This window comes from Strongylocentrotus purpuratus, unplaced genomic scaffold (genome assembly GCF_000002235.5).
Source record: "Strongylocentrotus purpuratus isolate Spur 01 unplaced genomic scaffold, Spur_5.0 spur5_scaffold_3, whole genome shotgun sequence".
Taxonomy (NCBI): Eukaryota; Metazoa; Echinodermata; class Echinoidea; order Camarodonta; family Strongylocentrotidae; genus Strongylocentrotus; species Strongylocentrotus purpuratus.
Window position 1 is genome coordinate 1,907,771 of NW_022145609.1, and position 26,565 is coordinate 1,934,335.

The 26,565-nt window shown below is 37.3% G+C and overlaps 1 protein-coding gene across 1 annotated transcript in view; it reads left to right on the forward strand.

The window, feature by feature from the left end:
• The first annotated feature begins 4,113 nt into the window (after nucleotides 1-4,113).
• LOC105441177 (VWFA and cache domain-containing protein 1) overlaps nucleotides 4,114-26,565 on the forward strand; it is a 64,648-nt gene continuing 42,196 nt past the window's right edge. Inside the window, exon 1 of the mRNA XM_030996493.1 lies at nucleotides 4,114-4,782. Within this exon, the coding sequence (XP_030852353.1) occupies nucleotides 4,378-4,782 (405 nt within the window). The 5' untranslated portion in view covers nucleotides 4,114-4,377. The remainder of the gene's footprint in view (nucleotides 4,783-26,565) is intronic.

Sequence of the window (26,565 nt, forward strand, 5' to 3'; positions counted from 1 at the left end):
AACTTCATGTCGTCATGGCGACATAAGTTATCTTACCAAGTCGACTTCTAAAAAAATACATGTCGTCATGGCGACATAATATATTATCTAACCAAGTCGACTACCCAAAAAGTAATGTCGACATGGCGAAATAAATTATCTTGCCAAGTCGACTTCACAAAAAGTTAATGTCGACATGGCGACATGTATTATCTTGCCAAGTCGACTTCACAAAAAAGTTTATCTCGTAATAGCGACATAAATTATCTCACCAAGTCGACTTCCCAAAAAGTATATGTCGTCATGGCGAGATATGTAGTGTGACGACTATTTCATGCAGCGCGCGTATATGGCAAGCCCTTTGTGTAAAAACCAGATAAACTCAGTTTATCAGAAAAACTGTGTGTATCAATGATAAACACAGTTTATCAACAGATAAACAGAGTTTATGGGAGAATAACTGTTCTGTTACTACTTGATCTATCTTCCGCATTTGATACTGTCAATCATATAATTATGTTAGATACTTTGAAATCACTTGGTGTAGATGGAAAAGCTCTTGAATGGTTTAAGTCATACTTATTTGAAAGGTCTCAAATTGTTTGTGTTAATAATTCAAAGTCTGATCCTGCTGCGTTGGTAAGTGGTGTTCCGCAAGGATCTGTTGGAGGCCCAACACTTTTCTCAATTTACTTAAGTGGTCTAAAACAGATTTTACAATGTCACTCTTTTAATTACCATTGTTATGCAGACGATATCCAACTGTATACATCATTCCTACCTAACCAAACCAATGTCATTGATACCATCACAAAACTTGAAGCTTGTGTTCATGATATCAAGAAATGGATGAGCTCTAATTCCTTGAAATTAAATCAAGAGAAATCAGAGCTGTTGTTTATCGGTTCTAAAACTCTATTAGACAGGGTCAGCCTTTCCTCTATTAAGGTTGATGGTGATGTTATCACTCCATCTATATCATGTAGAAATCTTGGAGTTTTATTTGATTCTACAATGTCCATGTCAGTTCAGATCCCGGCTGTTTGTAAATCTGTCAGGTATCAACTACGTAATTTAGGCATTATTCGCAAGTATTTAACCCGCTCGGCCACAGAAAAAATAGTTCATGCCCTCATATCGTCTCGACTGGACTTTGGTAATGCACTTTTGTTTCAGCTGCCACAATCTCAACTCTCACGGTTACAAAAATTACAAAATGCAGCAGCCCGTATTGTTACCCTTACCAGACGTACTTCTCACATTACTCCTGTTTTGTCTTCACTACATTGGTTACCTGTTGAATCCCGTATTGTATTTAAATTATTATTGCTTGTTTTTCACTGTATACATGGATCTGCCCCAGAGTACAATATTAATTTGTTAATGCCTTATAATCCTCCCAGACGCTTAAGATCTTCCGATTCTCAATTGCTTGTTGTTCCGAAAACTAAGATATCATGGGGGATCGGTCATTTGCACACGCTGGACCTCACATATGGAATCAATTGCCACAACATATTCGTTATATTTCAAGTGTAGATTGCTTTAAACATGCCCTTAAAACTCATTTGTTCAAAGCGGCTTTTCAGTAGATTTAGTTTTATTTTCACATTGTCGTTGTTCATTTTTGTGTGTATTTTTGTGTACGTATATCTTTTCTTCTCCATGCGCCTCGAACACATTATTCATGTGGAGTTGGCGCATTACAAATACTCTATATTATTATTATTATCAGAGAAACTCAGTTTATCAGTTGATAAACTCAGTTTATCAGTTGATAAACTCAGTTTATCAAATCAGTTTATCATTGATAAACACAGTTTTTCTGATAAACTGAGTTTATCTGAGAAAAACAGAGTTTATCTGAGAAAAACAGAGTTTATCTGGTTTTTACACAAAGGGCCTGCCATATACGCGCGCTGCATGAAATAGTCGTCACACTTCATATCTCGCCATGACGACATATACTTTTTGGGAAGTCGACTTGGTGAGATAATTTATGTCGCTATTACGAGATGAACTTTTTTGTGAAGTCGACTTGGCAAGATAATACATGTCGCCATGACGACATTAACTTTTTGTGAAGTCGACTTGGCAAGATAATTTATTTCGCCATGTCGACATTACTTTTTGGGTAGTCGACTTGGTTAGATAATATATGTCGCCATGACGACATGTATTTTTTTAGAAGTCGACTTGGTAAGATACCTTATGTCGCCATGACGACATGAAGTTTTTGTGAAGTCGACTTGGCAAGATAATTTATTTCGCCATGTCGACTAATAAAAGTTGATAAGTCGACATGGTAGGTTAAATATCTTTACATGTCGACATGATATGGATATTAAGTCGACTTGACAAGATGAAATATCTCGTCATGTCGTCAAGTAGAATGGCACTTTAACGCTTCCGTAAATATCAGTACTTTTCAAAAATATGTTTAATTACCCCCATTGTGTTGTCATTTAAGATTCATATTCTACTGCAATATTAGCTAGGTTTTTGTGTTGACAATAATGATGTTTGTTGTAGAAAATAATGATTAATACAAATGTTAAATTACATCTGTTCTGTTTTTTAATTGCACTTGGTCTATTATTGAAATATCTTTTTAAAGGGTGCAGGTTTATGAAGCAAATTCACACGACAACTAATTATTCGTGTAAATAAAGAGCAAGAGAGAGAGAGAGAGAGAGAGAGAGAGAGAGAGAGAGAGAGAGAGAGAGAGAGAGGGGGGGGGGGGGGGAGAGATAGAGTGAAGCTGGTAATAAGAGGAGGTAGAGGGCTGCGATTATCAAAAGAAGAGAAATCTTCAGGAGAGCGAGGGGAGAGTGAATGAAACAGAGTGAATGAAAGAGAGAGAGAGATAGATAAGATAGAGAGACAGAAAGAAAGATAGGAGAGAGAGAGAGAGAGAGAGAGAGAGGTGTAAGGGAAATATGAAGTGAAGCTATAAATAAGAGGAAGTAACAGACTGATGTGAGTACTAGAAGAGAACTCTTCGGGAGAGCACGGAGAGTGTGAATGAAAGAGAGAGGAAGAGATATTGAGAGAGAGAGAAAAAAAAGAAGAGAGAGAGAGAGAGAGAGAGAGAGAGAGAGGGGGGGGGGGGGAGGGAGAGAGAGTGTATGTGAGAGAGAGAGGGAGAGAGAGAGAGGGAGAGAGAGAGAGAGAGAGAGAGAGAGGGGGGGGGGGGTGAGGAGAATATGAAGGAGGCATTTTTTGGGGTCCAATTTTTCAGGAAATATTTTGCGCCGACTCAGTCAGCCGGTGAATAAGGGGGGGGGGGGGGGGGGGGGGGGGAGGGGTAAGACCACTATTTCTTCTTTTTTTGGGGACCTAATTCGTGAGATTTAAAAAAAAAATTGTTGTTGTTGTTGTTGACCCGCCAGCCCCCCCCCCCCCTTGGATCCACGCCTGCAGAGGATCCAGTCGCCGTCAAAGGGGGGGGGGGGGGTAGCCAAATCTTAATACAAAATCTAGTGCCGTCTCAGCCGGCCGGCGAATAAGCGGGGGGGGGGGGGGGTGGGGCGCTTTTGTTTTTTGTTTTATAAAGGTTAACTTTACGTTATTATCCTATTTTTTTTATAGTTTTGTGGGGCTGGGGAGGGGGCGGGGCTCGGGCCGGAAAAATCGCTACGTGGATCCGCCCCTGGCTGCCGGAGTTAGGATAACAATTGCTTTGATTGGAAGCATATAGAGACGTTGTATATGTGATATGCGCTTTACAACAACCGAATATTATTATTATTATTATTATTAATCCGCCCGACTGCAATAGCGTTATTATCTCACGAGTCGCTTCCAATTATCCCTTCACCCCTCTTTGCACCCTTCTGGATCCCTGCACCCCTCCCTTCAGGCCCCCACCCCCTACCCCTACCCCACTTCCTTGGAATCCACCTACGCCTCGCCCGGGGCCTCGCAGGGGACCAGCATACATGTCAATGAAGATTCTCTGTATGCATTCTCTCTCAATCTGCCACTGAAAAAAAGTTGTTATTCCGCCCTCTCTCCCCAACTCGGCTAGCTCCAGTTCACCACAAACAACACCACTTCCAGCGGTACGCACCGTACGTACATGTACTAAGCCTGTGGATGGTACGGTACGGTATACGCGGTGTAAAATTAAGCACGGTACAAATCTTACTTGACCAATCTTTGTCAGTGTTCCGAAGACGTTCGCCGTGCACCTCTTATGCAGAGGGAGAACGCCACCAAAATAACCCAGGAAGGAGTGTTTAGCTTAGTCGGGAGGACACTGTGCATTACATCAGTAATAATGATACTGTAGATATTATATTCATAGCTGATCTCTTCTTGTGGAATAATTTTAGCAGGTTTTCTGCAGGAAGCTTTTAACCATCGGTGACAGCCACCACTGTCCACGGGAAGAACATGGCGTCGTTACTGCGTATAAAGCCCGTGGTAATGGTATACACAGTTGCCAAGCTGTGGCTGTGTTTTGCTCTCATTGTGTCGTCGATCCACGCCGAAAAGGCCAACAAATCCACCAACGAACAGGAAGATGAAATCGATGGGAGCATCAAGGATGATCCTACAAACTCTAAAAAGAAGTTACCAGAGTTTCCGAATGGAGTTATCAAATTTAACAACCCAGATTTGTTGAAAGGGATATCGGGAGCTGGCCGATCGGCTGCGGGGAGTAAGCGGCAGGGATATTCCGTTGTACAGGCTGAGTTCCGATCTGGAGTTACAACAAGTTTGATGGACGAATCAAGGACGCTTGCTAAGAAATACAGTCAGATTATGGAAGAGGAGCTTGGATATACTGCCATGCAGGTTAGTTCAATTTTTTCTTCATGTACACTGTACCTCTCTCTTTGTTGTTGTCCCTCCGCTTTTCGGAGATCAGCGAGTTCATCGCATTCGAACTAGTAGGCTGCTGTAAACTAAATATGCTATATAATCCTTAGTTGGAGGGTATGGAGTGCAGGTTAATTTTGTAAAGATAGTGAAGTGTCATCTTTAAATCTCTGTAGGTAGCAAGCCAGGTTTGTGTTAAAAAAGGACTTTCATTTAACTGTGAAGTGCAGTTGAAGGCGACAATTTTTGCTTGTGAACTTGTCACAAATAATAGTAACAATGTCGTTCTTAGAAGAATATGTATGATCATTAATGTAAATTAAAAACAATAGAGGACCTAAAATAGAACCTTGTGGTACGCCATGTGTAATAGAAGAAACATTGGAGGAATTGTTATAATAAACTACATATTGAGATCTATTAGAAAGATTACTCTCAAACCAAGATGACAGACAAATTTGAGTGATGTTCTACTAGCTTCCGAGTGGTGCATGGTGAGTCAACACACCGATTACTGAGCTGGGAGACATTGCCAGGCATAGTGCCAGGTGGAAGGGCATAAATTAAAACTTGTACCTGTGTATAAGACGCACCCCGACTTTCAATTTTTTTCGGCAGCAAAAAAGTGTGTGTTATACTGAGAGATTTACGGTAGGTTTGAAGTTGAGGCTTAATTGCAGAGTACCCTACCATATTTGATTTGATTTGATTTATTTACCAACAGCAATACATTCCATACATTTTATACAATAATTACATATACAGAAAGAGAAACTATTTGTTGGTAAAAGGGGCCAGATAATAGCACATGTGCTAGTCGAGCCTAACCCCTTAAAAAACTAAACAAAGTATTTTGTTACAAATCAGTTTATAGAACGTAACAAAACAAAAAATAATGAATTTACTGTTACAATCGATACTTAGACAAAACAAGAATCAGTACTCAACAATGTCTTACAATATACAAACTAATAATGTAAAATATGAATTATGAATTATGAATTGTGTACAATATTGTAATGTAAGTCTTCATATTATTAGCCAGTAGCCGTTAGTAGATATACTGGTCTAGTTTGTGATTTTATTGTTTTTTCCGATAACAGTGATAATGGAATTGAAGATTGTATGATGCAAGTGTTCGTATTCATTTGGTGGATGAAAAGTGGTATTTTACGCTGTTTGGTGCGTCATTGCAGCGCTGAATTTGGTGTGTTCGTTGCTCATTTGTGACAAATTTAATTAGTCCACTTGTGTGAAAGGCTGAAAGAAAAGCAGTCAGTGAAGCAGAAAGTTTGAAAGAAATCAGGCAAATAAAGGGAAAATAATGACCATTTTGTTGAGTTCAGTAATAAAAAATATATGTATAAAATCTCTACCGGTAATTGGTCCATGGATTGTGAAGAAGATATGGAGATGACAAGTCTCCCGTTATTTGAAATATTACATTTATAATCTTCTGGTTTTCTCACTTTTTCCCATTTTCTCCCACTTTCTCCTTGGGTACTACATTATGCATACTAAGAATTGCGTCTACATGTACATGTACATGTAGGTCGTCCGAAAAGAAAAGATCCTCATGTCATTTAATTACACTTTGAAAAAGTGACATTTTAGTTTGTTTGTGTGATAAAAAAGTTGGTAGAGCTGTCCAGCACTACAGTACATCATACAGGGTGTACATGAACATTGATGAGGCATTACCAAATACCGATTACAAATAATCTGTCTTGTTGTTTCTCCAAGGTCATTTAAATTTTCATCAATCTGCTTTACTTATTTTCCTGCTAACTATCTTTTAGTCTTTGAAAGAGCAGTTGACTTCCCAGGGAATTTAACTCCTTTAGAGCCTTGCTGCACGAGTCAGCAAAACACAAACAGCAAATATAATGTACGGTACATGTACATGTACATGTGTACAGTACATGTACATGTATCAGATGTCAATTAATTTAATGTTGATGTGCATGACAAAGGTAAATAGGAAATAGAAAACCCGCCACAGTTGGAGATGACACAGCCCACTAGAATATGTGGATTAGGAAACCAGGAAAATGTAGTAGACGATTAAAAATTGCAAGCAGCATACATGTACATAATATGTATGCACATGTAATAGGAGTGGAGGTTGGAGAAAAAAATAACAAAGTAATGGGAGTAACTAAGTGCTTTTAACTAGTAAGAGAAAGTTGAAGAGAATAAGAATTGAATTTGAAGTACGGTAAAAGTAAAAAATAAGATGGAGAGAAGAGGTACATGTACTGTATATTATGTAAAGGCTAGAGGATAGATGGGCATACAGTAGTTTACAAGAGTTGATTAAAGCGTGAGAATGGAGAAAAAAACGAGATGGAGGAAAAGAAAAGAGAGTGGCCAGATTTCAGCATAATACAGGATTAAATAACAATTTTGATTATCTAAAAGTATTTGTGTGTGTCATCTGTCAGTTTACTTTGTCCTCAAATCTTTTTGAATTATTTGTAGTAACCCATCATCCTATATTGTTTACATGCACAGTTCATGGTTGATTTGCCAAGGGATTTATTGCAGTCATTACAAGATTATCAGATTTTCTGCATGGTTAGGGATCGGAGGAGGTGCCACCAGCCCACATACCACATGAACCTATTGAGGGGCATCCCTAAAAGTACCCCAAACAAATATTGTACTCACATTTGAAATAACATGAGAAGAGTGTATAGATTAGAGAAGTGATTTAACATCCTTCACATGGCTGTGAATACAAATGCAACATTTTAAAAATATTTTTAAGCTTAATATTTCTTGCAGGTCTGATGTCTTTGTAATATTTGTTGTTTTGTATTCATGTACATGTATAATTTCGTTGTACTATTTGCAGGGCCCCCAAGTATAAACAGTGTTTGACTCACTGATGGGATTACCCTGGGTAAATAAAACAAAATAAATAAATAAATAAATAAATAGCACAGTACGAGTAGATTTATTCATTCCATTCAATAAAAAACATATATGTATATAAAAGACAACACAAGTTATACAAACATCAGAAGGTCACTGATCAGTACATTTAAAGGTAAAGAAATCAAATGAAATTTGGGTCACTGCAAAAGTTCAAATAAATTTGAACTTGTCGAGGCTGTGCCAAAGGTTTGAATTAAAATATTTTTGCAATAGATAACTATGTACATAAATAATTTACTGGACAATAACAAAACAATACAAAACGAAACAAATATATATACATGTATATATAAGTAAAGAAGGAACAAAAAAAAAAAAAAAAATGAAATTCTTTTTATCACATAAAATAGTATACAGGGGTTATGTACTCGTTAATAAATAAGATATAGATAAACATCATTTCAAAGTACAATTCTGATGTTTAAAAAATGAGAAGATAACCAATAGATATAAAACCTGCGTACCATGTTCGTGTTTTTAGGCCCATGTATGATATTTTTTTCTTCCTGTATGAGTGTTTAAAATATTTTTCAAATTCAAGTTTGTTTATTTTAAATTCAATTTGTAGACCACAACATGCAAAGAACTGTTAACTTACAGAATGTACTTATAATTTCCTTAAACATTCCAAAGGTACATGTGCATGTTTATTGTACATGTACATGTAGGTTTGCACCCTGAAGTGTACTAATCTGTATATGATTTTTATATTATTATCTACATGTACATTACTTTTACCCTACCGGTAAATAATTTTGAAACTAAACTCTGATACAATAGACCTACGATTATACATTAACTTATACATTGAATAGAATTTACTTTTCTGCTGATTTCATCTTCAAAGCAAAGTCATTTCATTTCTACGACAGAGTTTTGCACTCTATGTGATGTAGAGTGCAGATCACACACAGATTATGCAGTCAGAGTGTTTGACTCTAACTTTGCAGCATATTTGCCTTCTTTTAACTGCCTTTGTGCGGAGGAGAGCTCTCATATAAAAAAGCAACTTCTATGTTTACAATGTGGTAGGGTGCACATGTCTTCTATAGTCCTGATCAAGTTAAAGGGACCAGTAAAAAATTGATATTCTGTTCATGGGATTGGCAAAATTCCTGTATTTGAAGACCTACAGTTGTACAGTATTTTCACCAGAAGCAAATTATGTTGAATGGTTTTAAAAAATTGTTATACCTTCATTTAAGAAAGAATTTAACTCTTCACTTCAGGAACACATCATGATGAAGACACAGTCTCACAGTGTGAACTGTGAAATATATTGTTTTGTTCTAAAAAACTCTTTTAGTTTCTAATCTATAAAAGTATAAATATATTGAAATTTCATGAACGGCGATTCACATTTCCCCTAATTTTTGTCACAATAAAGCCCACACAATGTACTTGCAATTGATGCTGATGTGCATTGTACATGCACCAATGCAAGCTTCAAACGGCATAAATAGGATGAGTTATTTTTCTTGACCTCAATCTTTACAAAGTGGGCATGTAGTGCATAAAATTGGCATCTTTGAGACCTCCTTTTAATTTTTGCTCATGCATATTACTGGTAGTATACATGTACATGTACATGTACTTGTTTTTGTGTATAGCCAGGGAAATACTGTTCTGGCGCAGCCTTTTCTTGCATGCATAATATGAGCATTCACCATTCATCTGCACAACTGTAAATATAAGATCAAGATAAAACTGTTTGCATTAAAGATTATAGACCCAGATAGTCCAAACCTGAAGCATTTCTTTCTTCATTTTCTCTATGCTGCTGTATTGAGTCATGCTTTATTGTGTTGAACTGGCATATTTTCAAAGGTTTTCTCACTATATTTTAAAGGGCGTTTGATCACAGTCATATATTAAAGGTACGATTTAACAAGTTTGGTGAACATTCTCCTTGTGAATCTCTCTTTGTTTTAGTTTTGCGAAATAGAAAGAAATGTGGGTCTTTGCAGTGTCTATTATAAGTTAAAGTCCTATAGATTATAGTTGTCCATATATTTACATGTATATTATTGTAGATCTTTTTAAATAGCATACACATCTGCATGGCAAAGGGCATTTTGTAAGAATTAGAGTATCATTTTATCTGTTATTTTTTCGATACAGTAAGTACAGACATTGTGCAGTCATCAGATTAACTATAATCTTAATTCTCATGTGGTCGACTAGTTGGTAATGTTATGAGACAACATAATATGCACATGTACATGCAGTGTAGGCCTACTGTAGCTTGGACTTTTCCCAAATGGAAGTATCAGGTACTAACTTTCTGCCAATGCTCTTCCACTTGGCACACTGAAAACAAAGGAGATGGGATGGTACAATCAAGGAGTTTAATATAACTCCTTTAGTACAATCATCTACTACAGTGTAGGCCCAGTCAAGGAGTTCATTGGTACACACATGTACTGTACAATGTACATTGCATGCCTATATCCTGTAGACCCAGAATACTTGACTGTATGTATGGTGGCATCCTCGCCCTGGCCAAGCCTAGCCACAAACACAGGACCATGGTGTGCAAGGACACAGTTAATGGTGATGGATTCTCTACCAATAAAAAAAATATTCCAATAAAAACTGACAAGGAATTGCCCTCAATTTATGACATGCCAGAGCTAAAAGCAACCTAAAATGAGAGTTGGAAAGGTCGTTGATTTTATTTTGATAGAATAAGTGATGTTCTCTCTCCCTTGTCTCCTCCCTTTCCGTCGTCGGTTTATTGAAAAGAGCTTCTGATATTGTAGCTTTGATGATGTTGATATTCTTTTCCTTCTTAAAGTACATGTACGCTTCTAAGCCTTTGTGTTTGTGTACTGTCCTTTTCTTTTAATACGAATCTCAGAAAGTTTGTCAGTATTATCTTTTCCCCTCTAGGGATATTTAAAATTTTCATCAAAAATAGTATTAAAGAGACATTTGTTTGTTTTGCAATACCGGTATTGTTCTTAATTTGTTAAAATGCAGCCTTGGCTATCCAGGGTGGAAAAAAAAGAAAAAAAGGAACAATAAATATATGTGCTGTGGTATCACTTGTCCTTCAGGGTAGTCCAAATTATAATTTCTTGATTGAAAGTAATTACCAGTCAGGACATAAAAACTGTAAGTTCTCACTTTCGTTTTTATAACATACAGTGTACATGTAAAGTACAATGTAGGCCTACATGAGCGTGTAGGCCTACAAATATGTACATGTTTTTGCAGATGTATAAGGTTTCATGATGATTTCTCTTATTTCTTTGTTAAAGGTAAAGACCAGTTATGGTCATGCGATTGCATTGTGAAAGAAACGTTGTGGAATCGATCAGAAAAGGTTGATCATCTAGCATCTAGCGTCTGCAAGGTTCTGGAATCATCAAAATGATAAGAAATTTGGTCCATTCTTTGTAAAGTTACAAGCACTATACACAGAAAGATGTACAGTGTATATGGGACTACCCTATATCTCTCACAGACCATGAGAGAAACAAATTTACCAAATATATGAATTAGTAGGCAGTTTCCCCGGCAAATTTTTTATCATCATGTATTAGTCAAAACATATTCTTTCACATGATAGGTAATGAGAGCTTCCATTTCATTTTTTGAAATTGGGGCGTTTCCAAAACTGGTCTTTACCTTTACATGTTGGCCTTCATACTGTTTATTATCATTATTATTATTTATTTTGGCCATACAAATCAGAAATTCACAGTGTATACAAAGTCAAAATAACAAAAACAATTATCTTTAAAATAGAAATAATAGAGAAAGAGAAGGAAATGAGAATATAGTGATGCAAGGTAATCATGTTTCAAGATCCCTGAATATTACAATGCAGATGATGTAGCTAAAAAACACACAAATCCTTACAAGCCTACAGACATCCTACACATATTGTATTAAAAAGCAATTCTATTTTTTTTCTTCTCACATTGTTGAGATTTTCTGCCCTGCCAAAATAAAGCAGTTAAAACGTTTGTTAGCTAGGCCAGTCATCGGTAGGGCACGCTCTATCAATTTAGCTGTATGCATTGAGGGGGTTCTGTTGAGGTAATTCACAGTATTCACATACAAGACATGAGATAGGCTAGCTAACCCAGAGCAGGCCAGGCTCCCCCATTGGAGATGTGATTAGCATAGATGACAATAGTCTTTCTTTCAGACTCCTAGGCAATAAACTTTAAAGTGTACATGTATGTTTAAATGTGTTGAAAGTGTAGGTAAATAGTAATGGTGTACACTGTACGATGTCCATTGTACTTTTACTTTACACGTCTGTTGTAGTGTTAAAAATGCTTTAAATGAAGTCAAACTATAATGCATACATGTTCAGTAATAGTTGGGTAATAAAGCACTTTGGAATGGTTTCATTGTACTGGTATACCTTTACAGTGTACATGTACAGTGTAAGTGAAGTAATTAGAGCCAAAAAACACATACAGTACATTTAGAAGTACTTAGTAATTTAGCTCTAGGAAACTAGTAAGTCATTTAATGTAGCTCTCTGAATGTAAGCAAGACCTCTGATATTTATTTTATATAGATTTGATGATGAAATATCTTTTTCTTCAACAATTCCAAGTGGAGTTCTTTGTGAACTGAAACCATTTTTACAGTGCATTAAATGATATTTGGCAGTACTAATAGTATCCCCCAAAAAGTAATTTCCAATGATTTTAGTATTCATATAGCTAGAGGTACAGGTACTGGCATAACAATTTTTTTTCATTTTTGATACAAGAATATCAAAATTCAAGGAAATTGTTGGTCTGTCTGAAAGGAAGGCAATTTCTTGTGAAGGCAGCCCATTCCATACAAAGCATTCAATCTCCCCCTAGTAATTGCACTTACGGTGTCCCGGTCTCCCTCTGTCTCCTTGCTGACCTGCTATACATAGAGAACAGCAGGAGACAGAGAGAGGGAGGGAGGGAGAGAGAGGGGGGGGGGGGAGGGAGGAGAAGAAGAAAAGGGAGGGAGACAAAGAGAAAGACAGAGAGAGAGAGAAAAAATAAAGGTGGTCATACAGGTACATGTATATATGTAAGTTGTACATTATAGAAGATGAAGTAGAAAGTGATTCAGAGAATAGCAGAATGAATAAAAAATAGTGGAAAGAAGAAAAAGAAAATGGATACCATAAGCAGGAAACGGTAATAAAAACATCAGTGGTCTAAAATGTGATGAGACCAGTAATGAAGGATAGGAAGGAGGAAAGGAGAAACATATTGGAGAAATGATAGAGGGATAGAAATTTGAGCGAGGTAGCCTTGTGATTATGGCAGAGAGAAAGGGATTTCAGCGAAGGGTTGTCCTTACAAAAGAATCCCCATTGCTTTTAATTCCAGAGCTCTTGTGCCAACACTGGCCAATTGTAGTAGGGTGTATGGAGAGGTCCCTTTGTATGAGGGGGTATGTCAATGGGTCTGTCGGAGTATTGTTGTGGGGTCTTTCTATAATGAATGGTCTGCTTAAGGGCTAGAAATAATTACGGAATGAAAAGGAGTCAGGGACCCCAGAAGATATTGCTTTTTGCGGTGAGCTAACTCTTACTGCATGCATTCTCAGCAAATGTTTTGAGCCAGTTAAAAGCTTTACAATGTATACTGGATCTCCACATGTAGGCATAGATTCTGGACAGAATTTCAGGTAGTGCATGGAAGGCCTACAAAGGCAATCATCCCAAAATATTGGCACACCTACAGTGTACACTGTACTGTACATGTATCTAATGTATGTATATGTACATGTACATGTACATGTAGATACACTTAATGTTAAACTTGAGTTCTGGTAAATAGAAGAAGAACAAATCACAGAATCCAATGAAACACTGAATGTTCAAGATAACAAATAAATGACATGTGCTGAACAATTTTGGTAGAAAATGTAATATTGGCTGAGTAATGAGCATTGAAAGATAAAGAAATTCAGGTAATTTGGCCCGACACCATGTCATGTGCTGTACATGTATATGTGCAAAAGAGAGTTGTGGTTTCTATTGAAGATGATTTCCAGCAAGATTTTGTGAGGTTGTTTTTATTTTACTGGTTCAAATAATCAATCTACTGCAGGGAAAACAATCCAGAATGAATTATAGCCATGTTGTAAGTTGACCATACCAGAGCTCAAGATGAGCTTTTAATGACAAGGATGACTTAATTGGGACTGGAGATAGAGCTTTGCTATACGTTTGTGCTGCATCACCTATTTATTCTCAATACAGAATTCATGTCCTTGGTATGTTTGTACTAATGTATACATTACAATATACAGGCTAGATTGTAGGCAATGAAATACAACTCCCATTAAATAGTGAATTGTAAAGAAAGCATGCATATCTACATGTAGCTTGGTTTGAAATTTCATTGAAAGAGTGCACGTACATGTGTACAGTGTAGATACAAGTAGAAGGACAAAGCTATAGAGTACCGAAGCTGTGACGTCATAAAAATCTATTTTTAGAATTTCTCAATTTTTTCTTCATATTCCGAAAGAACATCAAAAATAATGTCCAAATGTCGAAAACCAATTGAATATGTTAAGTATTGGCTGAGATATGACCATCTGAATGAATATATGTCCTATGGGAACTCAGTGTTATATGCTCTGGCTCCTAACCATTAGGAGCCAGAGCATATAACACTGAGTTCCTATGGGGAGTATATTCATTCAGATGGTAATATCTCGGCCAATACTCAACATATTCCATTGGTTTTCGACATTTGGACATTATTTTTGATGTTCTTTCGGAATATGAAGAAAAAATTGAGAAATTCTAAAAATAGATTTTTGATGACGTCACACTTCACCACTCTATGCAGGCTATATGTCTAAGAGTCTAGTCATTCAGCCTACCGCAATTCTTGTATACCAAAGTCGATATCAATCGCAACTAATGTACATGTACAGGTATGTACAAACTAAGAGATACTGTAGGAGACTGCAAACTTGCGATTGATTTGGATCAATCGTAACTCTTTGTAAGACGGGACCCAGAATCATATACAAAGGTACTTTTTTCCTAGTCTGAATTTTGTATAAAGAAATGCTGTTTTTATAACGAAATGCATGTTCGAGCATCATTTCCAACAAAAACTTGATTTAAAGAATCAGTTTCTTAATCATATCTTAATATACGAAAGTGTATAATTGGGTGGGGCTTATTGTGAGTGGTGTGCGCACTGCTGATCTACCAGCTTTCACATCAGTTGTCTTCTTCAAAATTGGTTTATACATGTACAGTTGTATATACGATGATGTTTTCTAGTCTGTACGCTCCTTTCAATATACAATGGAAAAATACAATTTCTTTTTACATGTAGTTACGTTTCCCTAATAGTCTGAACAGAATGGTGCAAATATCTGTGGTGGTAGATTTGTCACAGCTTCTAGTAGAAATCAGCGTGCATGGATATCTGAAATAATAAATCACAGGCCGGCAGTATCTCTCTGGATGACTGTACCCATTGCAGAGTCAGCATGTGGCTACCACAGCTCAGAGGGGCAGGCAGAGAGGAATGGTGTGGAAGAAATGGAAGAGGAGGGAGAATATGTATACTAAGGAGATGGAGAAATGGGACAGAAGAAGAGAGAGAGAGAGAGAGATAGAGAGAGGGGGGGGGGGGGGATTTGGGAGGATGGAGAGCCCAATGAGTGCATGAACCCAGAGAGGGAGGAGGAAAAGTGACACAATAGAACAATGCTTTTACTGTATCAATTTTTAATGTTGAAATGCTATTTTCTGTTTGGGCAGTCATTAATCTTTATTTTTTTTATCTTTTCATCTTTAGTATAAAAAAAGGGGGGGGGGGGCTTTCAGTGGGAATCGATAAGGAAGACAAGCGTTTGAGAAAGAGCGGGATAGATTCAGGGAGTGAGAGAGAGAGAGGGAGAGAGTGGGAAAGAAAAAGGGGGATTGAAAAAAGAGAGATAGAGTGAGAAGTGGAATCAGAGAAGTGGGTGCAATTCTCTCTCTTTCTGGATTCTGTCAAAACAGCGGGCATGACCTGCAACTTGAACTTGGAGGATTTAGGAAAGAGGCAGAAAATTAGAGTCCCACCTTAAGAAAACAGTGTGCTTCCTGCTGCAAAGAACGGGTACTTTTCAATTCTCCATCTTGCTTTCAACATTAAAGGGATAGTTGAGTTCTGTTGCAGAGGGCGCTACACAAAATAATTTTTTTGTGAGATAATGAAAAACTGAGTGTCAAATTTGAAAGAACATAATATTTAAATGACAAAATCATCTTTGTTTGATCAAAATTGGTTCAGAGACGGCTGAAATATGACGATTTCTAATATTTGTGTACTACCACAAATATTACGGTAGATATTTTGAAAAATTTGAAAAAAACGCTAAAAACCGCTGAAAAAAGGAAATAAGGCCTTTTACGTCGTATTTAAGCCAATGCAAATGTTGGGTTTTGGTTGGCATTTTCGTGTTGCTTATATTATCCACAATCAGCCGGCTCATGTATTGTTATTTTTAATTAAATAATTGATTAACAGTCACCGTGTTTTTGTTTAAAGTGGAGCTGAATTGGTATGATCGTATTGGCTAAATTTCACACATTTTGGGGTCTAAAATTACCTTCATAGCAATTTTAGGTTCTAAAAGGGCACTATAAATGTCTTAAATAAGAATAAGAGCAATAACCATGCACTTTGAAGGCATTTGTGGTCTGGAAACAGAACTCAACTATCCCTTTAAGTGAAATTTACAAGATGTGCATTGTGCAGGTAGCACCTACATGTATAAACATTGTCTTATTTAGCCAAGTTCTTCCTTAACATTGTTTTTTGGCAGAATTCTCGGTACAAAAACATCACCCCTTTCATGACAAGTTACAGGGTATCAGTATGTCCATGTAAAATTTTCCATAGAAAATGAAAGCTGCTGCCTACCAGTGTCTTGTAAATTCCCAAAAATGCATTGATAACCCATTGACTTCACTTCACTCATTCCAATAAGGTTTTTATACAGAAACCATCCGGTTCCAGCAGGCAATGGGTTTAAACCTTGAAGATGTGTTGATATGAAACTTTTCTTTTGAAATTCTATAAAAATTTACAAGAGATGTAGATTAATATGATCTTTTGAATTAAGTCTTCTAAAAACTTTCAAGAGCGGATTAATAACTGAAGAACTTTCACAACTATTAAACAAATATTCAATACACATAAACATTAACATATCATGCGCAGTATTACTTTTAAAGGAAAGAGATTGAGAAATAAGTAAAAACAAAGGAAGGATGTCAACATTCCAGTATCAAATACCATGTTTTGAGTGTACCGGTAGGCCTTTATGCCGTGCGTGCCTGCGTGCATTGAGAATGAATATTGTACCGGAAACCAAGCATCCAATGAACAATGCCTCATTCACATTTCAAGCTGACTAGCTGTGACCTGAGAGAACAAGGCAAGATCTTGGCTTTGACATAAAAGCAGCTCAACCGCTGGGCCGGGTACCTTGCTTGTTGTGTATTCTCCTCCAGTACACACACCCCCCCCCCCATCTCCCTCCCCTCTCTTCATCTCCTGGTACATAAAGAACATACACTGTCAGGCCTTAAATTTCGTCATTTTTAGGGCAAGGCCAGTTTGGCCTCGAGTACCTCATATTTTTAAGGGCACCAAGGCCAAAATATTTTTACAAAAAGGGCATCGAGGCCAAAATATTTTACAAAAAGGGCATCGAGTATGAGGCCAAAAAAATTGATTCTATTTTTGTTAGATGTCATGTGTATTTTATGAAACTTGTGCAGGATCAATTTCCCATGACTTTTAAGCACCAGCTTCTTCACAGAATGTATAGAGGTCTACGGTACATACAAACAAGCAGGCGCGTAGCCACGGGGGGCACGGGGGGCACGTGCCCCCCCCTAAAATTTCCAGGATCGGTTGAAATTTTGTAGACCCCTTTTTTGACCTCGATCGATTACATGTATGTGCCCCCCCAAACACCAAACTCTGGCTACGCGCCTGCAAACAAGGCAGCGGCCCGCAAGCCTTAGATTTAGCAGCCAGGAGCAAGGGGCAATTTTCCAAAAACAGATAGGCCGCTTATCTAATCATAAGTTCAAAGAGAGTCTACAAATGTTAATTTCATAATGTGAATAGGTCTAGATCGAACGATCAATTTAATAACTTTTTAATCTTAACAATATGAACAGGAAAGATTGATTAAGAACATCAAACTTGTACATTAAACAGTATTTTAAAGTAACTAAAAATATTGATGAGCAAATGAATAAATAAATTGTCAATTTCACAAACATCGAAAGTCAGAAGGACTTAATTGGCAAGTTTACCGGGCCGGGTATTCCAAATCAACATCGCACCTCACACACAAACCTTCCGCCACTCTCTTGGTAGTAGGAGCAAATTTGAAGAAATTATCTTTTTAACTGTTGTATAGAAAGGTCTACATAGGCCTAACTAATGAAATAAGATGTAAAAATGTCCTTATAGACATTCGACAGCTGAAAGTGACACGCTCAGCTCAGTTGCGTAACGTGCATTCACGAAACCAAAATCGTTCCTCGCACACACACTCTCGCCACTTTTGGTGGGAAGCTGTCGGGCTGGAAGTTTGCCAGCGAAACCGATGCACCCTCGGAATTTTACCGGGACTCGAAACGTTCGTCTTGGGAAGCTGGCGGGGTAGCTTTTTGAAGCGAGGTCGGCTGGTGGCAAAATGAGAGTAACTACGATCGAGAACATCGTAGGTGTTCTTAACTTATTAATAAGATAATTCTAAATTCTATTTGAGATAAAATAATAAACTAGGCCTACAAACAAACCTCGACAGATCTCTAATGACTATTTGAATGCTTGTTTATTTCTCCATTTGACGATTTGTTTTCTTGATCCTGGCCTTCGATTTGTACGTACGTACGTGCGTGCGTCAACAGCATGCACCATATATCGCATAATATGAACGTACGTACGTACGTGCGCTAGCGCATTGCCTATATAACAAAGGGCGCATTTTCACGGCACTTGCGCCTTATTAAAGCACTAAATACGAAGGTAGAAGAGAGCTCGTGGGCGGCAAACTGTTCGTGATTCGTGTATTTTTACTGTTCTAATAATTTATGGGCGCATTTTCACGGAAAACACTTGCGCCTTGCCGTCTAGTTTTAGATGATTATGGGCGCAATTGGTGGTTTTATGTGCGCAAATTTAAAATAAAAAGGGCACGTCCAGTTGGAAAAAAAGGCACGTCGGCCAGTTTGAAAAAAAGGGCACGGCCTTTTTGGCCGTGAATATATCTTTTTTTGGGAGGGCACCGCGGCCAGTCATAGGGGCATCGACGGCCTGGCCGTCGATGGCCGTCGATTAATTTAAGGCCTGCACTGTACATGTACAATATGTTCCTTTATATTGTATTTGTAGGCCTTCATGTTCATGTACTGAATGTAATGCTCAGTTTGTACTTTTATTGAGAACTTTGTTTTATTTCCATTAAATTTTTCATGTATGTGTATATATATTTTTTAAAAGATGAAGAGTCGTATTTTCAAGAGGCAATATAATTTGTTTATCACTTTGTACATGTAGGTGTATCATTGAAGTACTGATAACCTGTACATAATCCTATGGTTTCCAGGTTCTAGAAAGCATTTTGCCCCCAAGGTATTACATGTACCGGGTACATCTTAAATGTACTATGTCCCTTTTGCAGCCAACCTCAAATGCTGTAGAACTTTGCAGGAATTATGAATATTTCATGTACATGTATGTCCTATCTGTGAAATTTAAACGTTAGCAGTGTCCTCATATTCAAATTATGCAAGGAAACCCGTTTATTTCCATTATAGATTATGTACTGTCGAACACCAGCCTTTATTTCAGTATCAGCATCTTTTAAAAAAACTCAAAGAATTTCTTTCTTCATCCACAACTTGTACAAAGCTGTCTCCCTTTGAGGGCAGATATTTTTCAGTTGACTTTTTATAAAGAGAAGGAGCCACCCTCTGATCATTTTTCAAATCCTAATTCTTGTCAGGGTAGTAGTACCTTGGGAATGGGGGATTTAACTGACAGAAGGGGGGGGGGGGGGTCAAAATATGAAAACCTGGAGCAGTAGAGGTCAACTAATAACAGCTAAATTGGAATGTACTTTGGGGAATTCTTATAAATTGAATTTCTAGCATAGAGAGATAGATCATTTATAACATAAGTGGCTGTGTGATACCCCTGCATACCACAATACAATGGCTCACATGAATTATTTTATTAGATTGTATGGTGCAAAATCTTTCTCATCTTTTGTACTAGTCAGATGAATGAAATGTTGTAATATGACACAAGACCAGATTTTTTGTTCATGTGAATTATCTTAATAGTGCTCAGTAAGCAGTGTATATTATACCACAATATTTGTCCTTCACAATGGTGTTTTGAATAAACATGTATCAACAATCCACTGTATTCAATATTCAATCATATTTATAGACAGAAAATGAACACTCTTGAGGTCTAATTCAAAACGACTTGCAAATTGGAAATTTATCTTCTGAGGTTAAATAAAACAGCATCTACATGTACATCTATGATACATGTAGACAAAACAGCAGAGTTACTGTACATGTATATATCACTTAAAAGAAAAGAAGTTTTTCTGAAATCTGAACCATGAAACAGAGAGCAACCTCTACCCAAAAAGTTCAAAATCATTGCCAAAAACTGGCAGATTTATGGGTGAAAGCGATCCCCTTCTCAACAGCACCTCAATCATCAACCTATCCACTCTCTCTCTCTCTCTCTCTCTCTCTCTCTTCCATCTAAAATCCAAGTGAAATCTATCCCATTTCGAGAAGGCCTACACATGTTTGTTGGTGATGTACACATGAAGTTGTTTTCAAAATCTTAAAGGGAGATCCAACCTTGATCGCAAACTACTCTAGAGGAAAGCCCCAAAATCAGAGAAGTAGACTGGTGAAAGTTTGAATGAAATTGGACAAAACATGAGAAAGTTATGATTTTTTAAAAATTTGAAATCACTATAAGTATGATCTCTTCAAATTGGTTGAATCAGTAATGTCTCTGTAATGTAGTCACAGACAACTTTCCCATTGTTCCAACACACAAAATGACTCAGCTCAGTAAGACTTGTTTATTCTTTAGAGGACCTAAATGTATGATAATATGATATCCATATTGTTGAGTAGTGGCATGTATTTGGGAGAAAAACATAAATTAATTACATTTTTGTACACTACAAATGGGAGAGTTATCCACGACTGGATACACCAAACTGCCAATTTGAGATTGGTATAGACTTTGTGATCTCATAAATCAAACATTCATAACTCTCTTATACCCTTTTCACATCTATTTTTCTTAACCCCGGACTATCCTTAACCCCATACTATCCTTAACCCCATACTATTTTTTTTGCTGTTCACATCTATTTTCTTAACCCCGGACTATGTGCTTAGCCGGGGTTAAGAAATTTCACGCGATTCACACTACGTTCGCCTTAGCCCCGGACTATTCGATAGCTCATGAATATTAATGCTTTTGCTACCGCGCATGCGCCTTTCGACTAAATGATTTTTTCATAATGACCTCTGCCTCGTAAAAGACTAAACGTCAATACAGAGAGCATGCATGCGTAACGTGAACTGCATGCATAGCGCGCGATAAATCCAAATTCACGACCACACGACCACGCTGTCTGTGATTGGCTGTTGCTTAGCCCCGCTTCTCCTTAGCCCGGTTCGGATTCACACTACGCAGCTTAGCACCACAATTGCCCGGCTAACCCCGCAATTGCCCGGCTAACCCCGCAATTGCCCGGCTAACCCTGCTATTTTGCAGGGCCAGATAGTCCCGTACTATTTGTGGGGTTAGCCCACTTTGGCAAAACGTAATGTGAACAGAAAGCCGGCTAAAATTACCCCGGGTAATTGGTGGGGCTAAGGAAGGAATTGGTGGGGCTAAGAGCCCCCTTAGCCCCACCTATTTCCCGGGGTTAAGCAATATTTGGTAGATGTGAAAAGGGTATTAAAGGAACAACATGTATGTCCCATTTGCAGGCCAAAAAATGAAAAAGTTAAATTCCAACTGCATTTGAAAGATAATACTAATTTAGAACTTCCCTAAACAAGGTGCATGGGCTTGAAAATGTCTTCAAGTGGGAAAATAACGACTATTAGTTGTCAAATCGACTTTAGGGCTATAGAGCCCAAAAGTAATAGTCTTGATTTTCAGACAATTGTACCGAATGGTCATACGTTTTATGCTGCCCAAAGATTCAATCAGTTTAATCTTGGCCATCACAAGAAGTGGGTTATTGATGTAGACAAATGATGTACCCTTTACAACTCTTTTCATGTATGTTATTACCAAAGAAGAAAAAAAGTCAGTCAGTCACTCAATAGTGTCTGACAGTGAAGTCTAGCAAATAAACATGTTCATTTTATGCAAAAAGGGATTGCCGGGGGGAGGGAAGGGGGAGGGGGGTGTTGCATGGGTGGTGATGATGCCCAAATATTGTATGGTGGAATGTACAGTAGGCCTATACAGGTACATGTAGCTTGATGTCCATAATTTTTTTCACTTTGTTTTTTTCTTCACTTTGTTGTTGTTGTTGTTGTTGTTGCTACATGTATATACCGGTACTGTACATTGTATGTTCAAGGCCAGTGTGAGGTTTTCAAAAACTTATGGAAAATGGTTTACATTAGGAAATTAGAAATAAAGTGAAATGATATAGTACAGTACATGTACAGTACATGTAGGCCCCCAAGTGTCAATTTATCACACACAAAATGAAGGTCTAAAGTGTGGTGGTGGTGGTGGAGGGGGTGGGATGGGGATGTTTACCCCCTCACTCTGTCTCTGTTTCTCTGTCATTCTCTGTCATTCTCTGTCATTCTCTGTCATTCTCTTTGGGGAGGGTTGACTGGTCGAAGTGATTACAGCATGGATGGATGGGTGGGTGGCACGGTGAATGAAAAATGGTGTTTTTCTCGGAGGGGCATCAATCCCATGGGCTGAAAGAGGAGAGGCTAGAAATGTGGAGATGATTTGAGGAGGATTTGGGATGAAGTCCATGGTTGGGGGCGCAGAGGTACTCATGCATTCCATCTTCACTTCTTGCTCCCCAGACTCAGTTGTAGAAGATATATTGAAATCTAAAAGAAAGAAAGGATGAGTAAGACGCTGGTATTGTTCTCTCAACTTGAATGCACTGCAGAGAATGTCATTTTAGAAGAGGATTTTGTGTAAGGTTTGTTATTAGGTCTGATTTAATTCACAGAGATCTGTATTTAAGTGAATTTGACTGTGAATATCAAAATATTAGTTAATATCTAATTATAAATAAATTTATACAATGAATATCATCTTTCCTTTTCTGCTGCTTTAAAATTGCAGTAAACTTGTCCTGGCTAATCTTTGCAGGCAGTAATTGCCTATTTGGTTTGAAGACTCACCTGGCTGTAAACATGTTTTGAAGAGTGCGAACACACCACGCTGTTGTCCTCTCTCAGCTACTCAAAGATATTAATCCTCGTCGCACTGCCTGACCTGTCATTAGCAAATTAACATTGACTTGTAATTGGGGGCACTTATTGACTTTCTAGCGCTTAATGGTACACCTTTAATGATTAACCCTAGAATTCTGCTCCACAAACACCTGAGAGTCAATACCCTCTGTCTGGAGCCAGAAGGGCATTAACTCATATATTCTCACAAATGATTAACTCCCTTCTAGTTCCAAACAGTCAATATCATCGACATGTACATGTAGTTGATTAACACAGAGCCTCATATTCTTGGGTAGTCTTGCGGTGTCAAGGATCTTCCTCTTAGATTATTGAATACATTTTGTATAAAAAGTGTCTTCTGAAGAGGACTATTATAGTGATTAATTTCCTTGCAAACAGTGTACCTTTATGTACGTGTACTTTACTCATGCATTCAGTATGATAAATGCAGTCATTAGGCACTCATTAATAGGTTGCATACAGGGGTGTAGTGCATACATTTCAGAATTGCAACAGGAAAATGTCCCTGTTTAGGATTTTAGTACAATGTTTGTATATATATATATATATATATATTTTTTAAAATTTTGGAAAGGAAAGAATTTTTTTTTACTTGCAGGGCCTAACATTGTTTGATTACCAACTCTGCAATCCCTCATGAAACTATAAGAAGTACATTAAAAGCCTGTTCAGAGTTCAGGCTTTAAAATGTATGTGAAACTTAATGAGACGTCATGTACATTGTCAAGAATCGTTGTCGAATAGGGGAATATATACATGTATGTACAGATTGGATAACAACATAGAAATATCGTATAAAGAAACCAGCTTTTCAATATTGCAACACTACTGGGCCAGAAGGGATTAGACCACACAGTGAGGTCACTGAAAGGTGGCTATCTCATTAACTCAGCTCTCAACTAACATAAGAAAAAGAGGATCATGGGGGACCAACAGGCACCGATTGGGGAAGTTTTCTATATAGAGGGAGCAAGTAGCTACAAGTAAGACAGTGGGGCTTTAAGAGGTCAATTGAATGACAACTGGCTAATCTGGTGCACACTCATGATTAGCCTGGCCCATTTACAGATATAACAGTTTATAATGTTTTTGTTTAATTGATTAAACGTTCAGTAGGACCCTGATTCTTTATTCAATTTTCATTAAAAAATATGGTCATACAGTGTAGGTGTAGATGAATTTTACTATACCAAGTTTCATCATAATATGATTTTTATGCAACGTTCAGATTAGACAAAAAGGTGATAATTTGTTGTATACCAAGAGCTATACTATTTTGGTAGTCTGAACGACTGGTATGGAACTACAGGTATCCATGTTGTATGTGTCTGCTTCTTCATGTGTACTCAACCTTGTATGAATTCATGCTTACATGTATTTGTTATGTTATCCTGATCAAGCAGCCTGATCTTGTTACAGGCATGAAGGCCATGCACCTGAATAAAATGACACAAATTGAAATGGCCTTTCTCTCATTTTAACAAGATCAGTCCTATTGGCTTGCAGTTTCCTTTATTTGTCAATGTCATAGATGTACAGAGTACCTGTTTGCATGTACAAAATGTGTAGGCCTACATCTTGAAGAGCAGACATTGGCTGAAGCATATTGGAATAAAAAATAGTAAAAGGTGTGGCACTTTATGATATTCCTACAAATCATGGTTTATAATAAACATAGCAGAAGAGCTACATGTACAATGTACATGTTAAAAAGGTATATTCTTTTTGTAAAATACACATGGTAAAAAATGAATGCAATTCCAAGGGATATCAATGCATGCAGGCTCCAAATTTGAAACATTCATTTTTTTAAAAGTACCCTACAGACCTTTTTTTATATTCATCAGCATTTTTAGGCGCTGTGGTTTTGATATAAGGAGAAAGTACATGTAGGTCTTTCACAAGATGACTGCAATAGAAATTTTGATGTAGCCTTATTTTGATAAGGAAAATCAATAACAGAGAGACAAATGATATCAGAGATAGTAGCTGAATAAATAAAGAACTCTGTGGCTTAGTTGTGACACCCTACTGTGTACTTATCGTTATTAAATTCCCATTATTGATTCAGCATGACATTTCTGATTCCAAGGCTCTCGCCTGATTGATTTCGATTAGACACAGAGCACCCCAAACGTGACTTCTCCTATCCTAATATTTATTTCATTTGGGTACATAGCTACATGCATGCATCTCCAGCAGTGTATTAACTTTGGTTTGCTTCAAGCTTCACTTATCATACACATCACCACACATGTTTAACATTCATGAATTTGGGTTCATACATTATGTGTAATTCAAGAATTTTACTGTGTAGGAAACTGTCTGTGTGAAAATCAAAGTGGAAGTACAGGTACATCAAGGTGTGGCAAATTCACAAAGATAGCACAGTGAAAAGGTTATTTCAAGAGGAAATTGTCAGTCAAAGAAGCAAACAAAACATATACATACATGTTGTTCTAATTATGTTTACCTTCTTAAATGTGGACAAGTTTGGATCCTTCACTATTAATATACTTTAGATGTTCTGATGTGTGCACTGAAATCAACTTTATGTCTCCATGTTTGCCCTACATTTAGCATTGTCCAAATGAATCAAGATGTGTGTCTAAATGCTTTCCATCACAAATCTCTGCAAGCCCGGAGAGCTTACCAGGAGCTCTACTTTTTATCTGATTGATATTTAAATGATATATGTAGACCTAAATATCATACAAGTATCAGTGCCATATTACTGTCATCATCATATTGTTCCTCGTGTATTGAAACTGACATTACCTTTGCATGATCATTCCTGATTGATGTCCATTAGGCAAAGTACATGGAGGATAGATCTACCGGTATACAGCTACACTGTACATGTACATTCACCATTTCTCTCTCCCTCTATCTTCTATCTCAGATGCAGTGTTGGAACAAAATTCTTGTTCTTTTTACTCTTTTATGTTCTCCACCAACCAAGTGCAGTTGCTGTATTGATTAGGAAAGCACAAGATGTACTTTGAAGAATTTGTGTTGATGTTCTCTCCTTTATTGTCTCAATAGAACTCAGGATAAATAAATCTCACCAGATAAATGGATGTGTACTTCATCTTTGGCATTTGTAAATTGTGAATAGTGATGCTCACACATCCATGTGTACATATCATTGCTTGTTTAAGATTGTTCAATGGCTTAAAGGAAACCAAAACCTTCATACTACATGTAAGTTACTTTTATTGTAAAGTTTAAAAGATTTGAATAAAATCAATGAAAATTTGAACAAAATCGGGCAAGGAATAAGAAAGTTAGAGCATTTT